General features: G+C 47.5%; 1 protein-coding gene across 1 annotated transcript in view; it reads right to left on the reverse strand.

The window, feature by feature from the left end:
• LOC143987598 (interferon-induced, double-stranded RNA-activated protein kinase-like) overlaps positions 1-24043 on the reverse strand; it is a 329449-nt gene that overhangs the window by 48777 nt on the left and 256629 nt on the right. Inside the window, exons 20-21 of the mRNA XM_077486452.1 lie at positions 16046-16177; positions 6375-6567 (exon numbers count right to left, since the gene is read on the reverse strand). Coding sequence (XP_077342578.1) covers positions 6375-6567; positions 16046-16177 — 325 coding nt within the window. The remainder of the gene's footprint in view (positions 1-6374; positions 6568-16045; positions 16178-24043) is intronic.

A 24043-nucleotide genomic window follows, 5' to 3' on the forward strand; every position in this document is an offset into this window, starting at 1 on the left:
CATCAATAGCCGTTATAAAACCAGGTGGCCACGGATGGTGAGCAGATTCGGTGGTACAATGGGCCACTCGATTGGATTTGTTTATTTAGAGCCTCTGAGCTTATACTATATGAGCTGTAGTTAATTTGGGCCACTGCATTAGTCACATTTTTCCAGGTTTTCCTCAGTATATCCCAGTATTTGCAATCAAAGTCACAGATTCAAACACTTGCAGACTTAGTATCATGATTCATGAAAACTGGAGCAAATGAAGATTTATATGAAATTGGAGTTGTCAAACTAATCACAGTTTTTGTTTAAAATGTCCATAAACTAAAACTAAACCCTGATATGCTGCTGTTCGTAAAAACTCAAAATTGTATTATAATTTCAGCTACCTAATTTGTTGCAGATTACATCATGTGTGAGGATTTTAAATACAAAGCAGGATTCCTACAGACTAAACTAGGAGGACGGTAGATGCCCCAATTTATCAGCAGCACTGAGATAGGATCTTATCAATGAGCAAGCTCTGGAAGCACCTAGTGTTCACTAAAGTCCTGGTGGTGGAGCTGTGCAGTCCTTAGGTATAACTTTTGGACGCCATTGATAGCGACGACCTGTAGCTAGAAAGGCGAGTCAAGCAACTGACAAAGGGCCATATCCATAGTCAAGGCATGTAGTTTAAATTAATTGTGGGGAATAATCAAAGAAGCATAGGAAGTTGGCAAGTGAGAATAATCTAAAATACAAGCACAAGCCACACCCAGGAGCTACCACACTTGAAGTGACCTTATTCCTGCAGGACGCTTGTGTAGTCACGTGATCTTTCCATGTTCTACTGGGAAATATCTTTGAGGGGGGCTTATATTACTCTGCTGATGTATGCTCTCTAGAGCGTGAGTCTGTCTGGCCAGCCCTGATTGGTGTTGTGTCAGTCACATGACTGAAAAAAGTTTCAGAAGAGCAATTCAAATGAAACTATAAATATTGTAAGATTGGGAGTGAATAAACAAGCAGTAGGTGCATTTCCAATGAGTCCAAAACTGTATTTTAGGGCATGACAGCCCACTTTTATTTAAAAGCAAGTTGAAGTTTGTACGGGGGCGCTTCCCCTTTTGATCTTCCTGACCATCAAACATATCCTAGGATTATGCGCAGACATTGTACTTTAGGTCTGCGTCTTTCCTTGCAGCTCCCTAGCCAAGCTTGTCCCTCCTAGACTCTCTCTACAGCTTCCTTGCTGCTTCCATCCCACATGGACTTCCTCTCAGGCTTTGGCCTTCCGCTGCCCCAATCTGAAAACAATGATGCACAGGAGCATCTCACACGGCTCCCTTCAGTCACACTGACCGTCCTGAGCTCTAACTCTGGCTCTATGAAGAAAGCTAGCACACACCTGAACCATCGGTGTGCTTGCTTCTCCCAAAATTTGGCGTAAACCACCAATTTACCGAGTAGCACGGGGTCACCCTGCTACAATATTAAAAAGACTGTTTTACATCTCCCTATAGATCTTTACTAACCATCAAATGTGCAATTTTGTGCATTAACATGGTGTAGACAGAGTCAAAGATGACAGACACTAGCTTTAATTTTGTTCAGATGGCATCTGCAGCCAATGCTCTTTTTTTTTACTTTACAGGTATTAGCAATTACATTTGATATATTTAATACTGATTTTTATTAAAAATAATTTTCTTCATGAGTTTCTTAGTGAAAGTAATCAATCAGCAGACTATACCCCACCCCTATAGTGTTTAGCAAGAGGAGGACATGGAGAAGGAGGGAGGGAGAAGAGTGTCATTTACCACTGTGTATATGCCCACATGTGCGACTCTATAGTCACATGAGTCACATGAGCTGCGCAGACAAGAAAAAGGAGGAAATTAAGAGCTTAGAAAGGAACTGAAATATAGCATTGCTCACTATGGGGCAACATCTTGTCTACGCAATTTCAGGCTGCAGTGGAGACACAGAGAAGAGGGGAGGGACAACTGAAGGCAGAATCAATCAGGTATATTTCACTTTAACCACTAGGCGTCTGCGCTATAGCCGAAAGACGGCTGCAGCGCGGACGCCAATTGCCAGGAAGCCGTCCCTGGACATCCTCCTGTTTACTCCCGCAATGTGCTCTCTCACGAGCATGCATCAGTTAAGTTCTGTGCTGGCCGTGTCCCTTGGACACAGCCAGTCACAGATCGCTGTAAATGGCCAATCACAGCAGGCACTTACAGCGTGATCGGCGTGTCCAATGAGAGATGATCTCATATGTAAATATATGAGATCATCTCTCATCGCCGGCTCTCCCTCCTCACACAGAGACAGTGTGTAAGGAGGGAGAGATGAACCGCTGCAGTGGTTAGTAAAAAAAAAAAAAAAAACGAAAATAAAGTGCCATCTGTCCTCACTGCCACGTATATGTGCCATCTGTCATCAGTTCCACGTATAAGTGCCATCTGTCATCAGTGCCACATGTCGTCAGTGCCACATAGTGCCATCTGTCATCAGTGCCACCTGTCAGTGTCACGTGCCATCTGTTATCAGTGTCACGTGTTATCAGTGCTGTGTATCAGTGCCATCTGTCATCAGTGTCACGTGTCATCAGTGCCATGTATTAGTGCCATCTGTCATCAGTGCCACCTATTAGTGCCATGTATAAGTGCCATCTGTCATCAGTGCCACGTGTCATCAGTGCCACGTGAGTGTCAGGTGTCATTGTCCTGGTGCTCCAGGGCCTTCAAAAGTGTAATAGGTAGTCAAGAAGTTAGATGTGTAATTTATGCTCCTAGAACACGTGACGGTGCTCCCTGCATGTTGCGCCTCTCTATGTGGCTAGGCTGTGGAAAAGTCCCACACATTTCATATTGTTATACTCAGGAGGAGTAGCAGAATACATTTTGGGGCATTATTTGTGGTATACACATGCCATGTGAGAGAAATAACCTATTACAATGACAATTTTATGGGAAAAAAAATAAAAATCTTAATTTTGCAAAGAATTGTGGGAAACAATGACAACATCAAAAACCTCACCATGCATCTTACTAAATACCTTGGAATGTCTACTTTCAAAAAGGGGCCATTTGGGGGGTATTTGTACTTTCCTGGCTTGTTCGGGTCGCAAGAAATTAGATAGGCCACCAGTACTTCAGGTGTGATCATTTTTTTATGATTTGCGCCATAGCTTGTAGACTCTCTAACTTTCACAAAGACCAAATAATATCCAGTAATTTGGGTTATTTTTACCAAAGATATGTAGCAGTATAAATTGTGGCCAAAATTTATGAAGAAAAATTTATAATTTTCAAAATTTATAATTTTCAAAATTTATAATTTGCAAAATTTATAATTTGCAAAATTTTATCACAGAAACAAAGAAAAATGTTTTTTTTTCAACCTTTTCAGTCTTTTTTCATTTATAGCGCAAAAAAAAACCCCCCAGAGGTGATCAAATACCACCAAAAGAAAGCTCTATGTGTATGAAAAAAAGGACAAAAAATTAATTTGGGTACAGTGTTGCATGACTGAATCATTGTGAAAGTGTGAGAGCGCTGAAAGCTGAAAATTGGTTTGGTCACGAGGGGGGTTTAAGTGCCCTGTTGTCAAGCGGTTAAACAAAATGAATGCTTTAGGGTCCATTCACACAGGGGCAACTCAGATCCGACTTCAAGTCGCCTCAGGTCGCACAACATGTAGAAATCAATGTAAGTGAATGACAGCCGTCTTAATGCACACTACTGAAGTCGTTCCGACTTCAGAAAAGGTTCTTGTACTACTTAAATCCGACTTGTAGGCGACTGGTACCCATTGATTTCAATGGAGGTCGCCTCCAAGTCGGATCTCCGTCTATACGGAGGTGACTCTCACAGAATTATCAGCTCTCAAAAAGGAACTCCGCGCCAAATTTATTAAAAAAAATTGGCGTGGGTTCCCCTTCCGAGAGCATACCAGGCCCTTAGGTCTGGTATGGATTTGAAGGGGAACCCCTATGCTGAAAAAACGGCGTGGGGTCCCCCCAGATCCATACCAGACCCTTATCCGAGCATGCTACCCGGCCGGCCAGGAAAGGGGGTGGGGACGAGCGAGCGCCCCCCCCCCCCCGAGCCGTACCAGGCCGCGTGCCCTCAACATGGGGGGGTGCCTTGGGGAAGGGGGGGCTGCGTGGCCCCCCCACCCCAAAGCACCTTGTCCCCATGTTGATGAGGACAAGGGTCTCTTCCCGACAACCCCGGCCGTTGGTTGTCGGGGTCTGCGGGCGGGGGCTTATCGGAATCCGGGAGCCTTCTTTAATAAGGGGGCCCCCGGATTCCTGGCCCCCCACCCTATGTGAATGAGTATGGGGTACAATGTACCCCTACTCATTCACCTGTGAAAAAAAAACAAAAAAAAAAACACAACACACAAGGGTTAAAATAGTTTATTGCACAGCTCCGGGGGTCTTCTCGCCGCACTCCTCCGCTATCTTTTGCTCTTTTGCTAGCTATTTCACTAGTGGAGGAGCCCAGCTTTCTTATTCGCCGCCGCCCTCTTCTTCCGACTTCGAGGGTCTTGTCCTCCTCTTCGGTTCTTCTTGCCGGGCCACCGCGCCTTCTTCTAGCTCTTTTACAAGCGGTGGCCCGGTCTTCTGACGCCGCTGTCTTCTGTTCTTCCCTTCTGGAGATGTTGCCTCGTCGCTGTCTCCGGTCACAATGGCAGGGACACGGTGTGCGGCGACTTATATAGGGACATCACCGGATGATGTCCCCGCCCATTATGATGTCACAGTCCCAGCATTCTCTGGGACTGTGCGAGAGAGGAGACAACAGCTCCTGAAGAGAAGAACAGAAGATGGCGTCAGAAGACCACCAGGGCCACCACTTGTAAAAGAGCTAGAAGAAGGCGCGGTGGCCCGGCAAGAAGAACCGAAGAGGGGGGACAAGTCCCCTGAGGTCGGAAGAAGAGGGCGGCGGCGAAGAAGAAAGCCGGGCTCCTCCGCTAGTAAAAGAGCTAGCAGAAGATAGCGACGAGGAGTCTGGCGAGAAGACCCCTGAAGCTGTGCAATAAACTATTTTAACCCTTGTGTGTTGTGTTTTTTTACATTTTTTTCCACAGGTGAATGGGTAGGGGTACATTGTACCCCATACTCATTCACATAGGGTGGGGGTCCGGGATCCAGGGGCCCCCTTATTAAAGGGGGTTTCCGGATTCCGATAAGCCCACCACCCGCAGACCCCGACAACCAACGGCCAGGGTTGTCAGGAAGAGGCCCTTGTCCTCATCAACATGGGGACAAGGTGCTTTGGGGTGGAGGGGGGACGCGCGACCCCCCTTCCCCAAGGCACCCCCCATGTTGAGGGCATGCGGCCGGCTCAGAAGGAGGGGGGCCGCTCGCTCGTCCCCACCCCCTTTCCTGGCCGGCCGGGTAGCGTGCTCGGATAAGGGTCTGGTATGGATCTGGGGGGGACCCCCATGCCATTTTTTCGGCATAGGGGGTTCCCCTTAAAATCCATACCAGACCTAAGGGCCTGGTATGCTCTTGGAGGGGGAACCCATGCCGTTTTTTTTTTTTTGCCGTTTAATTTGGCGTGGAGTTTCCCCCTGAGAGCTCATTCTGTGATTGGCCACGGCAAAAGTCGCCTGGCCTGGGGCGACCTAAAGTCGTGTTGTAAGTCGCCCCAAGTTGTGTCCAAGTCGTGTTCAAGTCATGTCCAAGTTGCCTCCAAAAGACGTGTTGAAAGTCGTGTTGCCCCTGTGTGAACCGAGCCTAAGTGGCTTTGTGAGTATGCACACTGTTATATAACATGTAATGAGAGTTTTCATAATCTGGGTTTAATGACAATTTAACCAATCAGAATGCTCTCTGTAACCCAGTTATGTTTGGATGCGCTATGCCACAACCCCATAAGTGGAGCACACAACTTGCAAGTCCCTGAGAATATGCATAAATATGGTTGCAAGTGATAGAGATGTGCTTTACCTTGACCCCTTCACAGTCCAATTATCAGACTTTACATTACCCAGTCTATACAATGGTCAGTGTTATATAAACAATCTGGTGATCACTGCTAGGTCCAGGCTGCAGCTATACCACTGTCCTCTGACCATTTCTATTTTGAGTAAGGCTGGCCATACACAGTTTGAATCTCTGCCAGTTCAGCAGGACCCGGCCGGGATACAAACCATGTATGGGTAGGCTGAATGTACCAAGTCGATTGATCAATCAACTTGGGTACAACCAGCCTGGCTGATTCTTTTTCGATTATCGCTAGCCGCCCGCACCCCCCCACCAGGTGAAACCAGGCTGCAGGAAAGAAATTCACACCGTGTATGGCCAGCCCTAGTTGCAGACCATAATACACATTATTATGCTTAAACCAGAAAACAGACACTGATAATTCTGGCAACATACTCACTTTAAGGTCTCTGTGAATAAGCTTTTGTGAATGAATATATTTTATGGCTTTAATTATCTGCTTAAAAAACTGCAGGCTACGACACTTGTCAACATTTTTTGTAGAGTTTCTCTGCTTAATCCAGTGTTTTAAGGATCCTTTTACACATAATTCCATTTGAATAAAAAGATACATTTCAGCTTGTTTCAAGTCACTGAAAAGCAAGGAGAAAAAGCAAAAAAGCATTATTAATCCTCCTTGTAAAAATCTATATACACATTTGCATATCTCATGTTTGTGTAGCTGCTGTTTTGTTTCTTCTTTATAGCACCTCTAAGCCCTTGTACACACGGTCGGAGATTCCGACTGTGTGTGGTATGCATCGGACTGTTTCCATTGGAATATCCGACGGACCAAGTTTTCCAACTTGCCGTAAAATTTTCAGATAAAATGCTCCTATCGGACATACTCCAATCATGTGTAGCCTACTCCAACGGACAAAGTGCCACGTATGCTCAGATCAAATTCCTAGACCAAAGCTATTGGCTACTAGCCTGAACGTAGTCCCGTTGTAACGAAAATAACGTCATCACGTTATGTACAATTGGATTTTCCGACAACTTAGTCCGACCGTGTGTATGCAACATCACTTCCGGACCTCTTCCAGAATTAATCAGTCGGAATTACTCCGACGGATTTGGTTGTCGGAATCTCCGACCGTGTGTACAAGGGCTAAGGCCGGCCATAGACGGAGCGATTTACTTTCCTGCAATCACGGACAGTGTTGACAGGAGAATCCCTCCAGTGGAGCCATTGTGTTCTTCCGACGGTGGGGCAGGGGAGGCCGTCCACACGGGGAGAACATAATAATTATTGCTAGCGGATATAACAGCTGCTAGCAATATTTGCATGTAAAATCCAACAGGCTGGTTGTCGATCAATCAACTTGGGTACATTCAGCCTGCCCATACATGGTTCAAATCTTGGCTGGTTCCTGCTGAACAGGCCAAAATTCAAACAGGCTCTGGCCGGCTTAAAGCGGGGCTCCACCCTAAAGTGGAACTTCCGCTCATCGGAACCCTCCCCCCCTCTGGCGCCACAATTGGCACCTTTCAGGGGGGTGCAGATACCTGTACAGTACACTTCCGGCATAAATATCTGCAGAATCTGCGGATATTTACGCCACTTCCTGCGGGTCCGCCGCTGTCCGCTGGGAAACACACGGATCCCAGGGACAGCGGGAACCATCCTTATTGCGCAGCGCGATTCGCGCATGCGCAGTAGGGAACCGGGAAGTGAAGCCGCAAGGCTCCACTTCCTGATTCCCATACCCAAGATGGCGGCGGCAGCACCCGAGAGACAATCGAGAGATCGGCTTCGGGTGCCGACATCGCGGGCGCGCTGGGCGGGTAAGTGTCCTTATTTTAAAAGTCAGCAGCTGCAGTATTTGTAGCCGCTGACTTTAAAAAAAAAAAAGGCCCGAACTCCCGTCTTCTGTCTTCACAAATTAGTATAGATTTTGCAAAAGCATTTGACACAGTTCCCACACACGGCTAATGTGTAAAATAAAGTCTACAGGTTTGGAAAAATAGGATTTTTGTACTTACCGTAAAATCCATTTCTCTGAGTTCATTGACGGACACAGAGTTCCATATTCAGAACCATGGGGTTATATCGCCCCCTACAGGAGTAGGACACTAGACAGGACAAAGACTTGGCTACGCCTATGGGCAATCCAAGCTGGGTTAAACCCCCCTCTCTGCTAAATGCGTTCAGTTAAGTAACAGTGAAATAAAAAGTAATAATTAATGTCATACCATGCTCAAATGTGTATAAACAATAAAACAGAAATAATAATGCAATCAAATGGTGTTCAGATATAAAATGTAAATTTTCAATAACAAAGTGCATAAGCCACCATCGATAATTCTTCAATCAAGTGCACAGTGATGAATAAATTCAGGTGTCAGTTAGAGCTGCACAATTAATCGTTAAAAAGTCGTGATCTCTATTCAACCCCTCTGATGATCTCTATTGCTGAGTTTGCCGATTTTTTCATATAACAAGTGGAGAGACTTATTTGCTCACTCAGCTGTCAAACGAAAACATCCAGGCAGTCTGCCAAGTTTTTAAAACGAAACATTCTAATTAAATTCCTTCTCAGATCAAAGGGAAACTTCTGTGTGTAAAGAAAAATATCCAGGCAGTCTGCAAAGTTTTTAAACAATGTGTAAATGCAGGAAGTTTAAGCACTTAGAGCCCGTTCACACAGGGGCAACTTGGGATCCGACTTCAGGTCGCCCCTAGTCGCCTCAGGTCGGACAACATTTAAAAATCAACGTAAGTGAATGAGAGCCGTCTTAATGCACACTACTGAAGTCGCTCCGACTTCAGAAAAGGTTCCTGTACTACTTCTATCCGACTTGTAGGCGACCGGTACCCATTGATTTCAATGGAGATCGCCTTCAAGTCGGATCTCCGTCTATACGGAGGCGACTCTGACAGAATTATCAGCTCTCAAGAGGGCACTCCACGCCAAATTTATGAATAAAAATTTGGCGTGGGTTCCCCCTCCGAGAGCATACCAGGCCCTTAGGTCTGGTATGAATATTAAGGGGAACCCCCTACGCCGAAAAAAAAACGGCGTGGGGGTCCCCCCCAGACCCTTATCCGAGCACGCTACCCGGCCGGCCAGGAAAGGGGGTGGGGACGAGCGGGCGGCCCCCCCCTCCTGAGCCGTACCAGGCTGCGTGCCCTCAACATGGGGGGTGCCTTGGGGGAGGGGGGCGTGCGGCCCCCCCACCCCAAAGCACCTTGTCCCCATGTTGATGAGGACAAGGGCCTCTTCCCGACAACCCTGGCCGTTGGTTGTCGGGGTCTGCGGGCGGGGGGCTTATCGGAATCCGCGAGCCCCCTTTAATAAGGGGGCCCCCGGATACCGGCCCCCCACCCTATGTGAATGAGTATGGGGTACAATGTACCCCTACCCATTCACCTGTGAAATAAAGTACAAAAAAAACACAACACAGGGTTAAAATATTTTATTGCACAGCTCCGGGGGTCTTCCGTCTTCGGGGGTCTTCTCGCCGGACTCCTCCGCTATCTTCTTGTAGCTCTTTTGCTAGCGGAGGAGTCCGGCTTTCTTCCTCGCCGCCGGCCTCTTCTTCCGACTTCGGGGGTCTTGTCCCCCTCTTCGGTTCTTCTGCCAGGCCACCGCGCCTTCTTATAGCTCTTTTACAGGCGGTGGCCCGGTCTTCTGTCGCCGCCGCCTTCCGTTCTTCTTCTTCTTCTCCAGGAGATGTTGACTCGACGCTCTCTCCGGCCACAATGCCAGGGCCGCGCTGCGCGGCCACTTATATAGGGACAAGGGGCGGTGTCACATGGCTTTATGTCACATGGGTTGGTGTCACATGGTGACCCCGCCCCCTTACGATGTCATAGTCCCCATGTGACATCAACCCATGTGACCAACCCATGTGACATCAACCCATGTGACCAACCCATGTGACATAAAGCCATGTGACAACGCCCCTTGTCCCTATATAAGTGGCCGCGCAGTGCGGCCCTGGCATTGTGCCCGGGAGAGCGTCGAGTCAACATCTCCTGGAGAAGAAGAAGAAGAAGAAGAAGAAGAAGAAGAAGAACGGAAGGCGGCGGCGACAGAAGACCGGGCCACCGCCTGTAAAAGAGCTATAAGAAGGGGCGATGGCCCGGCAGAAGAACCGAAGAGGGGGACCAGACCCCCGAAGTCGGAAGAAGAGGCCGGCGGCGAGGAAGAAAGCCGGACTGCTCCGCTAGCAAAAGAGCTACAAGAAGATAGCGGAGGAGTCCGGCGAGAAGACCCCCGAAGACGGAAGACCCCCGGAGCTGTGCAATAAAATATTTTAAAATATTTTAACCCTGTGTTGTGTTTTTTTTGTACTTTATTTCACAGGTGAATGGGTAGGGGTACATTGTACCCCATACTCATTCACATAGGGTGGGGGGCCGGTATCCGGGGGCCCCCTTATTAAAGGGGGCTCGCGGATTCCGATAAGCCCCCCGCCCGCAGACCCCGACAACCAACGGCCAGGGTTGTCGGGAAGAGGCCCTTGTCCTCATCAACATGGGGACAAGGTGCTTTGGGGTGGGGGGGGCCGCACGCCCCCCTCCCCCAAGGCACCCCCCATGTTGAGGGCACGCAGCCTGGTACGGCTCAGGAGGGGGGGGGGGGCTCGTCCCCACCCCCTTTCCTGGCCGGCCGGGTAGCGTGCTCGGATAAGGGTCTGGTATGGATCTGGGGGGGACCCCCACGCCGTTTTTTTTTGGCGTAGGGGGTTCCCCTTAATATTCATACCAGACCTAAGGGCCTGGTATGCTCTCGGAGGGGGAACCCACGCCAAATTTTTATTCATAAATTTGGCGTGGAGTGCCTCGCCTGGCCTGGGGCGACTTGTAAGTCGCGTTGAAGTCATCACAAGTCGTGTTGAAGTCGTCCCAAGTCGCGCTGTGATCTCAACTCAAGTCGTGTCCAAGTTGCCTGACTCAAGTTGCCTACAAGTCGTGTTGCCCCTGTGTGAACGGACCCTTAAAGTCTAAATCTTTTTCTGACACTTGTTTAATGGTAAAATCAATAGTTTTTGCTATACAATTACTTAGAATAAAATGTCAATTGCTGCAATATTTTATGTCACACTGTATTTCAGCTGTCTTTGAAATGCAATTTTTTGGGAAAAAATGCACTTCAATGAATAAAAATAAGAAAGAAACAGTAAAGTTAGCCCATTTTTTTGTTTTCATGTGAAAGATGACGTTACGCTGCGAGAATCGGGAGAGAATCGTGGTCTATCTTCTAAGCAAAAAAATTGTGATTCTCATTTTAGCTAGAATCGTGCAGCTCTAGTGTCAGTTAAGCAGAAAGGTAAATGGAGATGTATCCACCAAAGCAGACGCCTTTCACCAGAGATTTAACCAGATGGGATTCATAAGTAAAGGAAAAAATAACTCATAGCGCAACTTGTAGCAGTTTATTTGTAAAAATTCATTCCAGTAAAAAAGCACATGAAATGGAGCCGTCACCCCAAGCTGAATTCCACCTGCGCTCCAACACGATGGCAGAAGTGACGTATCGCGTATTCCGTATCCCGACGCGTTACTTCATCAGGGGTCATGTTATCGGATCCGTCGCTTCCTCCGCCACAATTTATACAGTCATGCTGAATTGGATATCAAATCCGCTCCAACATCTAATGACAACATGGTCTATCATTGGCAAGAGGAGAACAGGGAAGCGATTATTGTTTCTGCTGGATCCTCCCCGGCCCATATTATTAGGAGTGGAGGTGTTAGCACAGTTCCTGTATCCTCCCCCACCCAACCTTGAGGGTCTCTAATGGCCACTCAGAATTTACCTAGGGGAGGCGCTAGAGCAGGCACTGTGGGGAGAGGGGGTGCCCCTACAGGCCCCACAAAACCCCATATTGGAACTTCCAAAGAACACACATCAACAGGAAAACACAGAATATGGGGTACCCACCCAGAACCGCTTTCAACCCCTCTCACATCATGATCCTCCTAGGAGAAACACCTATTATAGGGGTTTTCCAGGGAGGACACGGGGACCCACCAGGATTCTACAGGTAGTCTCATCATAGAGCCCTGGACAGGTGAGTGTGTTTATTAAGTCAGCAGCTGCAGTGTTTGCAGCTGCTGACTTTTTTTTTTTTTTTTTTTTATAACCGGCCCTCCGCTTTAAGTCATACTACAAACAATAACAATACAGCAAAACAACAAAATTTAACGGTTGTGGTTCGGTTCTCATTTCCCCCTTTCCTCCTCTCTCCCTCTCCCTTCCCTTCCCCTTTACCCCTTCTACGGTGCACTTTTGGGGGGTACGAACTTACTCAGCAACTTCTTAATTATTCTCTCCCTTCCCTCCCCCCTCTCCTCTTGGAGATCTCTAGGGGGGGGTTTAGGTGGGATTATCTGAATTTTTAATCTGACATGGCCTACTCTTACTCTATTTCTCGGGAGTAGCCAAATTACCAGTGGGGCCGTTTGAAACCGGAACACAGGCCAGACTATGGACATGCCTGATATAGGCGGTGCGACAAGATAATGCTGCCCCTTCCAACACCCTGCAAGCAGAGGTGATGGCTACCAAAAAAGCTACCTTCTGAGACAGCGTAAGCAGGGGAATGTCCCAAATATTTTCAAATGGAGGCTTTTGAAAAACTGAGAGCACCAAGTTCAAATCCTACTGCAGTAAAGGAGACCACACCGGTGGAGTCAGGTATCGAAGCCCTTAAATAAAAGTATGCACCAATGAAAGTGTGGCTCTCTGTGGTATAGGGAATACCCTTGAATGGTTGCCAGCCAAATCAAGTCTCTAAAATTCCCACAAAATCGAACTTCTCCTTGTATCCATATTGGGTGTTCTGAGGTTGCAAATAGGAATTGTTACTTTACGTACCTTAGGTTTAGGTGCTTTAGTCAACCAACCACTAATGCTCCCAATACTACCCTCTGGAATTTGTTCCACACTGGCTAACTCTACATCTGGACCCCCCCCCCCCCCCCGTCGCCCCCCCCCCCCCCCTCGTCGCCTACTTTAAAAGCCCATCTAAACTTATCGGCCATCTTCTCTCCCAGCCGATCTGCGCCTTCCCTAGTTAGGTGCAGTCCGTCCCAGCTAAAGAGCTGGAACCGACTGAGAAGTTGGCCCAGTTCTCCAGGAACCCAAACCCCTCCTTTCTACACCAACTCCTCAGCCACTTGTTTACTTCCCTAATCTCCTGCTGCCTTTCTGGTGTGGCTCGAGGTACCAGTAGTATTTCTGGGAATACTACCTTGGAGGCTCTATTCCTTAATTTAGCTCCTCAAAAAAAAAAGGCTTCCCCCTGAGTGGGTGGGATTTTAAATGACCATCAACTCCGGACACAAATGGACACAATAATATACAATTTTTATTCATAAATTACACAATGTACATAATATTACCAGGAAGTGCAAATGGGCTAAACAATGTCCTCCTGGTATATTAATAAATAAACAAACATATATACAGAACAAAATATGATTAAAACAATGCTTGTCCTATATCACCCACACCCGACGCGTTTCCAGTTGCTGATAACCTTCATCAGGGGTGAACTTGATGATATAGCAATCTAGTAAGGTGTAAGTTCGAGGATCAAAATGCCTGCCATTTAGAAAAATATAAGTATGTCTGAAGAGTACTTCAAATACTATCGAGATGTCAACCAAGTACAGGATGTCCTGCAAATTACTTCCAGATCAGTTAGACGGATTCTATGGCAAGGGGGGTTTTTGTTTCTATGTGGGACATTAATTGGAGCAAACAATGGCTATCTGGATGTTTCAAGTCCACCTTCATGTGTGTGTCAAGCTGAATTAGCATGTATATGACTTGCACCCAGGGTTGCCTTGTCCCATTCCCAGGAAATAAGCCCAAACGGAAAACTGGAAGCTGTAGTCCAACCACAAATTACAAACGGCAAAGCAGTCCTCTATGTGCAGCGTATGGATGGCACTGTTCCTCTGACTTTGCCATTGGTGCCAACATGCACCATGACAGCTGGGTCCTCCCCAGCCCCTCCCAATAATCTGTCCACCAGATCCGTGATGTGCCGAACCCCAGCGCCCGGTAGACAACATACAGTTCGGCACTTCAGGTCTTTGTGACAGATTGCCCTCTGTCCTTCAGAGAATTGAGTACCCTACCACCAGAATCTGTCTTTCCTTTCCCTTGCCTTCATCCCGACCTCACTGGAGGAGTCACTCCCCTGGCAGCTAGGGGCGCCACTCTCCTCCAGCAATGCTGGTCCCTGACTGGTTTCATTAATGTCATGCCACGTGGCGTACTTATTTGGGATGTTCCAGCCTGGGATCGGCCTCCCTGATGCTTTCCCCTCTAACCCACCGGACTGTCACCCATCTACTCTGCTCTGATGCCTGCACCTCTTTGTCTCCACCAGCCTCTGTGCTGGCCCCTGCTGGCACGATCCCAACTCCTTTAGTATAGTGAGTCTTCTCAGTGTTGACAGTTGCTTCAGAACCTGGGCTTCCAGGGAAACAGAGTGCTTACATTTTGCACAGCAGTATTTGCCCTCAATCAGATGATCAAGGAACGCACATATGCTGCAAGATGTACACTGAGTCGCATCTCCACACCCGCTGGACATCATACCCACTAAATTTATTGGGGATTGGGGATTATACCCTGTCCAAATTAACTAAATAGCTTCCTAACACTAATACCCTAACAATACACAGGTACTCAACAATACAATACACGTGCACTCACAGCACTCGGGCGCTCACGATACACAGGTTACACCACAGTACTCAGGTACTCACAATACACAGGTACTCACAATACTCCCAATACACAGGTATTCACATACACAGCTTACACCACAATTCTCAGTTACTCAAAATACACAGGTACTCACAATACACAGGTTACACCACAAGTGTAAAGCAGTATGGAAGGTCAGCCCTTGGGACAGCAGGTCCTCCCTGAGAAGCAGTCTCCAAGGGACTTTGGCGATCAACTGTACCATGTCGACGTACCAAGACCCGCAAGGCCAGTCTGGAGCCACCAGAATAACCAGAATCCCTTTGGCCTCAAACCTGCGCAAAAGCCACGGAAGAAGCTTGAGAGTCAGTAAGGCATAAATCAGATGATACTGCCTCCCCCCCCCCCCCCCCCCCCCGGGCCACCAGATCATCTGTGGCGTCTCCCAGTGGATCCCGCGATCTTGCTATAAACCTAGGTGCCTTTCTGTTGAGCCGAGACGCCAACAGATCCCCCTTAGGGGTGCCCCACTGCAGACATATCAGCTGAAACATGTCTGGATGAAGGGACTACTCCCCTTGGTCTAACGCCTGCCGACTGAGATAGTCCGCCTGCCAGTTTTCCACTCAGGCAGAGAGGACCGTAACGGAGTGGTCTGCCCAATGGAGAATGCTGGCTACTGCTAGAGCCGCTAACACACTTTTTGTTCCCCCTTGGTGATTGACATAGGCCACAGCTGTGGTCTGATCGCACTAAGTTCCAAGACATTGATCGGTAGTCTGGATTCCTCTAACGTCCAACAACCCTGAGCGGAGCGCAGACCCAGGACACCTCCCTACCCAGACAGACTGGAATCAGTAGTGAGTAGTGTCCAATAAAAGGGGAGAAAAGATATGCCCTGACGAAGAGCTGGCGAGCGAAGCCAGTAGACCAGGGAACCCCTGGTTTCTCGGCTCAGCTGGATCTGGTTGTCCAGAGACTTTGGCCACTTGTCCCATTTTACCAGGGTCTCCCTTAGGAGGGGCCTTGTATGGAACTCTGCAAACGGGATCGCCTTGAAGGTAGACACCATTAGGCCCAGCACCCACATGCAAGTCCTGAGGGAGGACTACCTGCTGGAGAGCAATAGATGGACGGAAGCATGCAACTTCTGGAGTTTGTCCAGAGGAAGGAACACTCTGGTCAGAGTTGAATCCAGAGTCAGACCCAGATAATCCTATTTCCAGAGCAGACTTCTGGTAGTTCAGAAGCCAACCAAACTCCTTCGGAGTCTGCATAGTGATCTCCATGATCTCCACGTCATCCATCAAGGCAGAAGAGGACTCCACTTACAGGAGGAGGTCATCCAGAGATAACCACTTTAAGTAAATTTAAATATAAAAAAAATAGGTACCTTGAGCTACTATTTTCACTGCTGTCTGGGATGGAGACAGGGCTGGATGCCCACCAAGCATTGAAGTAACGCACAATATTTGGATGTTCAAGACGAGCTAAAGCCTTTACTTCCTCTTCATGTCTTTTGCGCCTAAAAACACAATATAAAACATATCATAAAAAGAAATACTAGGGAACATCTTCAAAGTAAATAAAATCATTAAAGCCCACTATATGCAAAAGAGATACAGTGCCTTGTGAAAGTATTCGGCCGCCTTGAACTTTTCAACCTTTTGCCACATTTCAGGCTTCAAACAAAGATATAAAATTTTTATTTTTTGTGAAGAATCACCAACAAGTGGGACACAATTGTGAAGTGGAACGAAATCTATTGGATTTTTTAAACTTTTCTAACTAATAAAAAAATGAAAAGTGGGGCGTGCAAAATTATTCGGCCCCCTTACGTTAATACTTTGTAGAGCCACCTTTTGCTGCGATTACAGCTGCAAGTCGCTTGGGGTATGTCTCTATCAGTTTTGCACATCGAGAGACTGAAATTCTTGCCCATTCTTCCTTGCAAAACAGCTCGAGCTCAGTGAGGTTGGATGGAGAGCGTTTGTGAACAGCAGTTTTCAGCTCTTTCCACAGATTCTCGATTGGATTCAGGTCTGGACTTTGACTTGGTGATTTTAACACCTGGATACGTTTATTTGTGAATCATTCCTTTGTAGATTTTGCTGTATGTTTGGGATCATTGTCTTGTTGGAAGATAAATCTCCGTCCCGGTTTCAGGTCTTTTGCAGACTCCAACAGGTTTTCATCCAGAATGGTCCTGTATTTGGCTGCATCCATCTTCCCCCTCAATTTTAATCATCTTCCCTGTCCCTGCTGAAGAAAAGCAGGCCCAAACCATGATGCTGCCACCACCATGTTTGACAGTGGGGATGGTGTGTTGAGGGTGATGAGCTGTGTTGCTTTTACACCAAACATATCGTTTTGCATTGTGGGCAAAAAGTTCGATTTTGGTTTCATCTGACCAGAGCACCTTCTTCCACATGTTTGGTGTGTCTCCCAGGTGGCTTGTGGCAAACTTTAGACGAGAATTTTTATGGATATCTTTGAGAAATGGCTTTCTTCTTGCCACTCTTCCATAAAGGCCAGATTTGTACAGAGTACGACTGATTGTTGTCCTATGGACAGACTCTCCCACCTCAGCTGTAGTTCTCTGCAGTTCATCCAGAGTGATCATGGGCCTCTTGGCTGCATCTCTGATCAGTTTTCTCCTTGTCTGAGCTGAAAATTTAGAGGGACAGCCAGGTCTTGGTAGATTTGCAGTGGTCTGATACTCCTTCCATTTCAAAATGATCGCTTGCACAGTGCTCCTTGGGATTTTTAAAGCTTGGGAAATCTTTTTGTATCCAAATCCGGCTTTAAACTTCTCCACAACAGTATTACGGACCTGCCTGGTGTGTTCCTTGGTCTTCATAATGCTCTCTGCGCTTTCAACAGAACCCTGAGACTATCACAGAGCAGGTGCATTTATACAGAGACTTGATTACACACAGCTGGATTCTTTTTATCACCATCAGTCATTTAGGACAACATTGGATCTTTCAGAGATCCTCCCTGAACTTCTGGAGTGAGTTTGCTGCACTGAAAGTAAAGGGGCCGAATAATTTTGCACGCACCACTTTTCAGTTTTTTATTTGCTAAAAAAGTTTAAATTATCCAATAGATTTCATTCCACTTCATAATTGTGTCCCACTTGTTGGTGATTCTTCACAAAAAATTAAAATTTTATATCTTTATGTTTGAAGCCTGAAATGTGGCAAAAGGTTGAAAAGTTCAAGGGGGCCGAATACTTTCGCAAGGCACTGTATATGATTTTAAAATGGTTTCAATAATAACATGCTGGAATAAGTCATCCTACAACCTTTTTATTCTCCGTAATACAAAAATACATATGAAAGAGTGGAATGCCCTCTTAATGGCAGCAGAAGATACTGTATGAAGACCTAGGACCAAATTCAGAGATCATACCAATTAAATCCCCTAAATCCCCATAAGATGTAAAAACTATTAAATGATTATCTCCAAAATATGTAACAAAACTCAAACTGAAAGATGCAATTTATGGTTACATACGCAACTCTGTGCAGTGCGTTACAATGCCCAGCTTGTCAAGGAGGCACCTGGAGGAGGGAGGAGCGGTCAGCCCTGGCAGGGGACTGTCAAAGAGGAGGTAAGGGACCACTCTATTCAATAAGGTTGCACAGAGAAGATGAGTATCGCCTCTTTTTAACACAAAAAACACAGCTTCTAATATCACTTTAAGGAATGCAAATAATCAGACAAATTAATAGGTTGCCATTGTTGGCTTTCTGAAACTACTAGTTGCTATACTATATTGTGAATATTTCCGAGTTACTGATACTTATGCATGAAATGAAAGATAGAAAAAAGTCAAAATTCTGTCCACTAGTTCTGGGCTATATATTGAAGACAAGACAAACCAAATAAATATATTGAGCTAGCAAATAAATAATAAGGACTGCCTCATCCACTACACATAAAAATATTAAAGCCAAAGTATCAGCATGATGATAGCCAAGGAACTAGACTTTTGCAAAGGAGAAGTCAGCAGTAGTAGTCTTTATATTTTTTTTTTTTTTTTATCATTTTACAAAAATCAGTGCAGCTGCACGGCCCAGGTAAAAACATAAGAGAAAAAAAAAGCAGAGAAAATTACCAGTTACACTTACCAGCAACTGTTTTTTTAGGAAATCTTTCAGGGAGTCACACCTGAAAGATGACTGGTCCACCTGACAGGAAAAACCCTTCCCCTTGCACCTCAGTTCTGCCAAATAGGTTATCCTGGTGCAAGAGGGAAACTTTTCCCATAGTAATAACATCAAACCAGGGGTGGAAAGTAAGCCTGCCGCCCTGGAAGATTTCGTAGAAAAGCAGTTACCAGTAAATGTAACTGGTAATATTCTCTAGTCATCTTCCAGGACGGCACACCTGAGAGGATGGACAAAAAGTTCAAGGCCTACCTTAGGGTGGGACTACCGCTTGTAAGACCTTTCTTCCAAATGTCAGATCTTGAGGCCATAGCAGTTCCACTTTATAATGTTTTAGGAAGGTGTCCTCCTTCTCCCATGTGGCTGTCCGACAGATCTGTTCTATTGGGAACCCAGCTCTTTCTGCTCATGAGGCCACCAGAGATCTTGTGGAAAGGGCTTTAAGGTCTGCTGGTATTTATCTATAGCCTGTCTGATCCACCTAGCCACTGTAGTTCTAGGTGCTTGTCCTCCCTTTCTGGGGCCTCTAAATAGAACTAAAAGATGACTCGACTTCCTGAAGTCTTTCACCCCATCTAGGTATGTTAGTAAACACCTTCTGACATCTATAAAATTAAATTTTTTCGCTCTCAAATTTTTTGGGTTTTCACAAAAAGAGGGCAAAATAATCTCCTGTGATCTATGAAACTGGGAGGTGACCTTTGGAATATACAGTGGATCTTGCCTCAGAACCACTCTATCCTCCAGTACCTACAAAAAGGGTTCCTTAATTGACAGGTTGTCATGGTTATGCAGTGATCTTCCTGTGTTTGCTTACTTTCCCCCATGTCTTCAGACTAAGAGGTCTGCCACTTCCACCTGGTGGTTTTTATAACCTCTCCTCTAAGCATGACTCCACCCCAGGCCCTATCAGGGAGCCCTATATTAACCTGTGCACTGCAGGCCATCAGTGCTGATCAACCATTGTGTATTCCTTAATGTGTTAGCTTCCTGTTTCCTGCCATGTGCTCTGCTTCTGTTTTCCGTTACCAACTTTGGCGTGTCTCGACTATCCCCGTTTGCCTGTGATCCTGACCTATTCTTGTCTGCTTGTGGCCCCGACCTTGGCTTTGTCCCTCACCATCCCTATCCTCCTGTTGCCTACTGTGGGTGTGAGCTGGGGGACCCTGGGGGTCGCGACCTGGAGCAAGTTGCAGCCAAGTCCATCCTCACCACTGGAGGCGCTGGTGAACATCTGCTGACTCTTAGAATCTGCGCCCCAGGGAATCTTATGCTCTAACCCCAGTGGGATCTGTCCCCCGTCTACAGCAGTCAGCCGTAGGGTCCACAACCTTGCGGTGCACTCCTGATCCCTACGGTGTGCACCTGTCACCTCGTCTCAAGGTGACCTGACAGTTTGATCAGCCATGGACCCGGCTGATGTGCCGCTTCCTGCAGATGATCCATTGCAGAGCTTAGGTCGGCAACTTGAGACCCAAGAATCGCATCAGACCCAGGTGATGCGATTCCTTCAGGATTTGGCATCCCATGTTAAACAGGTTCAGGCCTCATTAGGACCCCCGGTTCAACAACCTCAACCGCTATCTGCCGTTGCACCTATTGCATCAGTCGCAGCCACACATCCATTACAACTACCATCTCCAGTCCGTTTCTCTGGGGACTCCAAGGCTTGCAGGGGGTTCCTTAGCCAGTGCACTATTCATTTTGAACTTCAGCCCCAAAACTTCCTGTCCGATCGGGCAAAAGTCGCATATATCATATCCCTCCTGTCCGGCGAGGCGTTAGCTTGGGCTGCCCCTCTGTGGGAACTGAATGATCCAGTGGTTTCTAGCCTGTCTGATTTCTTGAAACTTTTTCGGAATATCTTCGAGGAACCGGGTCGTGTCTCCTCAGCGGCTAGCGCTCTTTTACGTCTCCGTCAAGAGTCTGCGTCTGTGGGACAGTATGCTCTTCAGTTCCATATCCTCACAGCTGAATTGAGCTGGAATAATGAGGCCCCAGTTGCAACCTTTTTACATGGCCTCTCTGATAGAGTGAAGGATGAATTAGCAGGAAGATCCCTTCCTGCTGATCTGGACAGTGTCATCACCTTGTGTAACCAGATCGATATTCGCCTTCAGGAGAGGGCCCTGGAAAAAAAAGACACCAGCACTCCCCATTCTTTAGGCAGTCTGAGCCCCCAGTCCCTTCTCTTCGATCCGAGGAGTAACCCCTGCCTGCTGAGGAACCTATGCAGTTGGGCCGGACAAAGTTATCTCCCGAAGAACGTGCTAGGCGCAGAACTCTGGGCCTATGCCTCTATTGTGGAGCCAAAGGTCATTTCCGTGATACTTGTTCTCTTCGTCCGGAAAAACGCTCAGGGCTAATACATCTGGAAGGTGGAGTATTAGACCCTGAAATATCACCTTCACCTTCTCGTCTTCTCCTTTCCGTGTTGCTTCATGCCGGTGCTTCCTCTCGTTCGGTCTCAGCATATCTGGATTCCGGAGCTGCTGCCAATTTCATGGATTGGGAAACTGCATCCTCCATGAGACTTACCCCTTTGCCCCTTACAACGCCATTGGTGGTCTTGGCGATTGATAGCACTGTTCTCCCAGGGGGCCCTATCCGCTTCCAGACTCTTCCTGTTAAGATGTCAGTAGGGACACTCCACCAGGAGTGGATATCCTTCCTTGTCTTACCTAAGGCTTCATCTCCTATCATATTAGGTCTTCCTTGGTTACGGCTCCATTCTCCACACGTCGACTGGTCTGCTGGTCAGATCCTGGCTTGGGGTTCCTCCTGTTTCTCTTCCTGCTTACACAAGGGTACCCCAAAAGAGAAACTTCTTGTTACCACCATCCCAATATCTTCTGCTATTCCCACTGTTTATAGCGATCTCTGGGACGCGTCCTGCAATAGTTGGACTGATGCACTCTCTAGGTCATGTGGTACTCTGGATGAGGGGCCCACCTATGAACCTGAGTCGATCATTCACTCCAGTTTGCATGACCATTTACCTTTGTCTGTCCCTAATCTCCCTTGGACGCACAGCCAGGCTAACTTGTCTGCAAGCTTCACAGTTGCTATGCCCTGTGATGCGATTGAGATGGTCGCTACACCTGACAATACTATTCAGTCGACCTCTGCACCAGTTATGCCAGTCCAGCCCATGCCCAATGAGCTTCCTGCTTCTTGTTCAGCACCTTCGGTGACCTGGCCTCACCCTACTGCTACTATGTCCGTTCAAACCCGTTCAAGAGGCTCAATCCCTCCTTTGGATAGAATACCTCATTCGGCCAGGAGGGGTTTTCAATCTTTTTCTCAGGGTTCTCTGCATTCTGTTTGTGTTGCAGCTATCCAGCTTGACTCTTGTGACATGTCGCTTTCTAACCAACCTGACCTCAGGGATCCACTGACCTCTGCCCAGTCTGGTGGTCCTGTTATGGATGCCCAGCTCATCTTTAAGGGTGTGGGGGACCCTGCTCAGACTCCTGATCTTCTCATGCCCTTACCCATTCCTAAAAAGCCTTTAGTCCTCAAGTCCTCTCGTCTTCTCCCTACCTCTGTTTCGGTCTCTGAGGATAATCTAAAATACGAGGTTAGTCAAGTTTTGGATTCCCGGCTCCGTAAAGGCATTCTTCAGTACCTCGTACTTTGGAAAGGGTTGGGTCCTGAGGAGAGGTCTTGCATCGCTGCATCTGAGGTCTTTGCTCCCTGTCTGTTAAGAAGGTTCCATCTGGAGTTTCCCTTTAAGCCTGGACCCAGGCGGGGGAGGTGGAGGCCTCGTAAGAGGGAGGGTACTGTCATGGTTATGCAGTGATCTTCCTGTGTTTGCTTACCTTCCCCCATGTCTTCAGACTAAGAGGTCTGCCACTTCCACCTGGTGGTTTTTATAATCTCTCCTCTAAGCATGGCTCCACCCCAGGCCCTATCAGGGAGCCCTATATTAACCTGTGCACTGCAGGCCATCAGTGCTGATCAACCATTGTGTATTCCTTAATGTGTTAGCTTCCTGTTTCCTGCCATGTGCTCTGCTTCTGTTTTCCGTTACCGAATTTGGCGTGTCTTGACTATCCCTGTTTGCCTGTGATCCTGACCTTTTGGCGTGTACCCGACTATTCTTGTCTGCTTGTGGCCCCGACCTTGGCTTTGTCCCTCACCATCCCTATCCTCCTGTTGCCTACTGTGGGTGTGAGCTGGGGGACCCTGGGGGTCGTGACCTGGAGCCAGTTGCAGCCAAGTCCATCCTCACCACTGGAGGCGCTGGTGAACATCTGCTGGCTCTTAGACTCCGCGCCCCAGGGAATCTTATGCTCTAACCCCAGTGAGATCTGTCCCCCGTCTGCAGCAGTCAGCCATAGGGTCCACAACCTTGCGGTGCACTCCTGATCCCTACGGTGTGCACCTGTCACCTCGACTCAAGGTGACCTGACACAGGTCCTGCAGGTTGCTTACTCTTCTGGCTGAAGTGATGGCCAGTAAAAAGGCTAAATTGAGCGTCAAAAAAATGTAACTGAAATTTCTAGTGCTGGTTCGAAAGGCACTTTCGTCAGCGCCTCCAGGACCATCATCAGTTTCCTATGGAATCTGTTAATTTTAACGGGGGGTCAACCTCTCCCTCCCTAACATAAACCTTTTAATCAGAGGCTCCAGTGCAATCATGTCCTTTTGGCCAACATGGGGCTATCAGGATCAATTTGCTCTCTGAGTAGGCCAGCTTTTGTAGGACACGAGGCAGCCCCAGTCCTGTGCTAGAGCATCCACCCTCTCCGGTGAGAGAGAAAAATCTTTCCACCTTCCTATTACCTCTGTGGGCAAAAACGTCTATCTCCGGCAGTCCAAACTACTGACTTATATGAAGGAACATGTCTTGGTTTAACTCCAATTCCCCCTGGTGGATGGGCCATCTGCTTAGGAAATCTGCCACCACATTGTTGGTCCCCTTCATGTGGACTGGAGGGTTCCTTTGGCCCAACCTAGAACTTCTAAAGCCAATTTTAGGAATCTCCTGGACCTTGTTGTCCCCCCCCCCCCCCGAAGGTTCAGGCAAGAGGGGTTGTCATGTTGTCTGAAAGGATATTGACTTCTAGTCCTTGCACCCTGCCTCTGAACGTCTTCAATGCTTGACCCACCACTGGGGGCTCCCTGTGGTTGGAGGAGGCCCTTGCTTGGGTCAGGGCTCAGGAACCCTGTGCTCGAAGGTCCTCTAAGTGAGGGTCCCAACCCCAGGTGCT

This window comes from Lithobates pipiens, unplaced genomic scaffold (assembly GCF_037356315.1).
Source record: "Lithobates pipiens isolate NorthernLeopardFrog02 unplaced genomic scaffold, aLitPip1_a1.2 Scaffold_18, whole genome shotgun sequence".
NCBI classification, from domain to species: domain Eukaryota; kingdom Metazoa; phylum Chordata; class Amphibia; order Anura; family Ranidae; genus Lithobates; species Lithobates pipiens.